Source organism: Trichoderma citrinoviride (genome assembly GCF_003025115.1).
Source record: "Trichoderma citrinoviride strain TUCIM 6016 unplaced genomic scaffold BBK36scaffold_236, whole genome shotgun sequence".
Classification (NCBI taxonomy): domain Eukaryota; kingdom Fungi; phylum Ascomycota; class Sordariomycetes; order Hypocreales; family Hypocreaceae; genus Trichoderma; species Trichoderma citrinoviride.
This window is the reverse complement of record NW_020194944.1, coordinates 1-1801: the sequence shown is the minus strand read 5'-3', so window position 1 is coordinate 1801 and position 1801 is coordinate 1. Positions and strand designations below refer to the sequence as shown.

Sequence of the window (1801 nt, the reverse complement as noted above, 5' to 3'; positions counted from 1 at the left end):
CTTTGGGTGAGTTCGTGTACCTGTCCGCTTTCTGCCACCGAGCCTCGCTCGATTCGCCTCGATTCGCATCAAGGCCAAATCCAGCCAGGCCAACCCTCCGCCCACCCCCTCACACCCCCTCAGAGCTAAGCAGCAAACTGTTCAGCCCTGCCAAACCGGCTCTGGGGCTGGCAAAGCCGCTGCTCTGGTCAAGCCTCTGCCTCTCTGCCTCTCTGCCCTCTCTGCCTGTGACATTTTCGTCACTTTGGATAATCCCGCGCCGCAGCCGGCAATCCCCAGCTCTCTCCATCCAGCCCCTCGTCATACTTCGCCCGCCAGCCAGACGTCGAAAAATCTCTTTGCTGTGGCCGGCCCCGACAACGCAGACAGACGACCGACGGGAGACCGCAGCAGCACACGATCACAGGATAAAGGCAAGACAAGACTAGAGAAGACAGACAGACAGCTCCTGCGGCACACGGCGTCAAGCCCAAGCATGACGTGAATGCGCCTCGCCACGACTCCAGCACCGGTTCTCTTGCAACGCATGGTAGTGGCCTGGAGCTGTCGACAATGACCGACAAGGACGCTGCGTTCCGCATCAGCTCCGGCACCAGCGCCAGCAACAGCAGCACTCGCTCCTCCATCACGGCCAAGCCCTCGACCCCGACCGCGGCCTCGGCCGATGCTGCTTCGCGCAACGGTGCCGGCGCCGGGTCCAGCGCTGGTGCGGGCGCGGGCGCAGGCGCAAACGCAAACGCAAACGCAAACGCAAATGCAAACGCAGGTCAAGATGCCCGTACCGACATTGGCGCAGGCGTAGGAATGGGGATAGGTATCGGCATCGACCCAGCCCAGCTCGACTCGGACTCTCCCACGCCTCATCATCACAAGTAAGTTCATGTTTGCTTTGCCAGCCTCGATTCTGCACCCTCCAGCTCGTCCTCCTGTCCCTGGCGAGCCCTCGTGCCGCCCGCCCGTCCCGTCGCCTCTTTGCTCTCCATCCGACTGGCAGCGAGAAAGCAAATGTCTAACGCGGGCCCCTGCGACCGTTGCGGCTGTGTGTAGGAGCCTCTCACGAGATGACGACCTCCAGATCTCGCCCACCTCGACCAACACCACTCGCGGCGCCGCGATGACGCCCTCGTCGTCCAGAGAGGGAGGCCGTCGATTGAGCGATCTCACAAACTACCGCCGCGACCTGGCCGTGCTCGATCCGCCGCGAGGCCACCCCAACCCCAACTACCCTCCGAGCCTCGTCGACGAGTCCGCCGACAACATGTCAATCTTCTCGCAGTTCTCCCCGGGCTTGCACGGCATGGGATCTCGCACCGGCGCCAGCTCGTCGCTGGGCCTGCAGGACTCTCCCGAGCAGCTCTACTACACAGACGGCCGACGGCCATCCGCTGCTAGTGTCACCACGACGGCTAGCAGTACTGGCTCCAAGGCTAGCGGTCCCCGTGGCGGCTTTCGCAAGCTGCAGGGCTTCTTCGGCGAGGAGTTTCCTGGGCGCGACAGCTCCGAGAGCAGCCTGCCAAACTCTTATATGGGCAAGGACCAGCGATCGCGCTCCTACAGTCACACCCGCCCAACGCACCGCGATCGCAACTACTCCAATGCCACCGATCACACCAGGGATGCCTCGCCTGCTTCGTCACGGCCCAGGACCCCAGTTCCGGCCCCTGAAGTAGTGCCCTTTCTGTATCAGGACAACAATGTAAGTCCGCCTTGTGTTTCTGATCCATCTCTCTTCTTCTCCTCTATTTCCCCTCCCCACCTCCTTGATCTCGACCTCCATCTCTTCATCATCCCCCCTCTCCCC

General features: G+C 62.5%; 1 protein-coding gene across 1 annotated transcript; it reads left to right on the top strand.

The window, feature by feature from the left end:
• Positions 1 to 552: 552 nt before the first annotated feature.
• Positions 553 to 1696, top strand: BBK36DRAFT_1145633 (hypothetical protein; the record flags this gene model as incomplete). The annotated part of the gene is made up of 3 exons (XM_024893770.1): positions 553 to 706; positions 767 to 872; positions 1048 to 1696. Coding segments are annotated over 3 exons (909 nt in total), but the record flags the coding sequence as incomplete, so codon positions are not given.
• Positions 1697 to 1801: the final 105 nt, after the last annotated feature.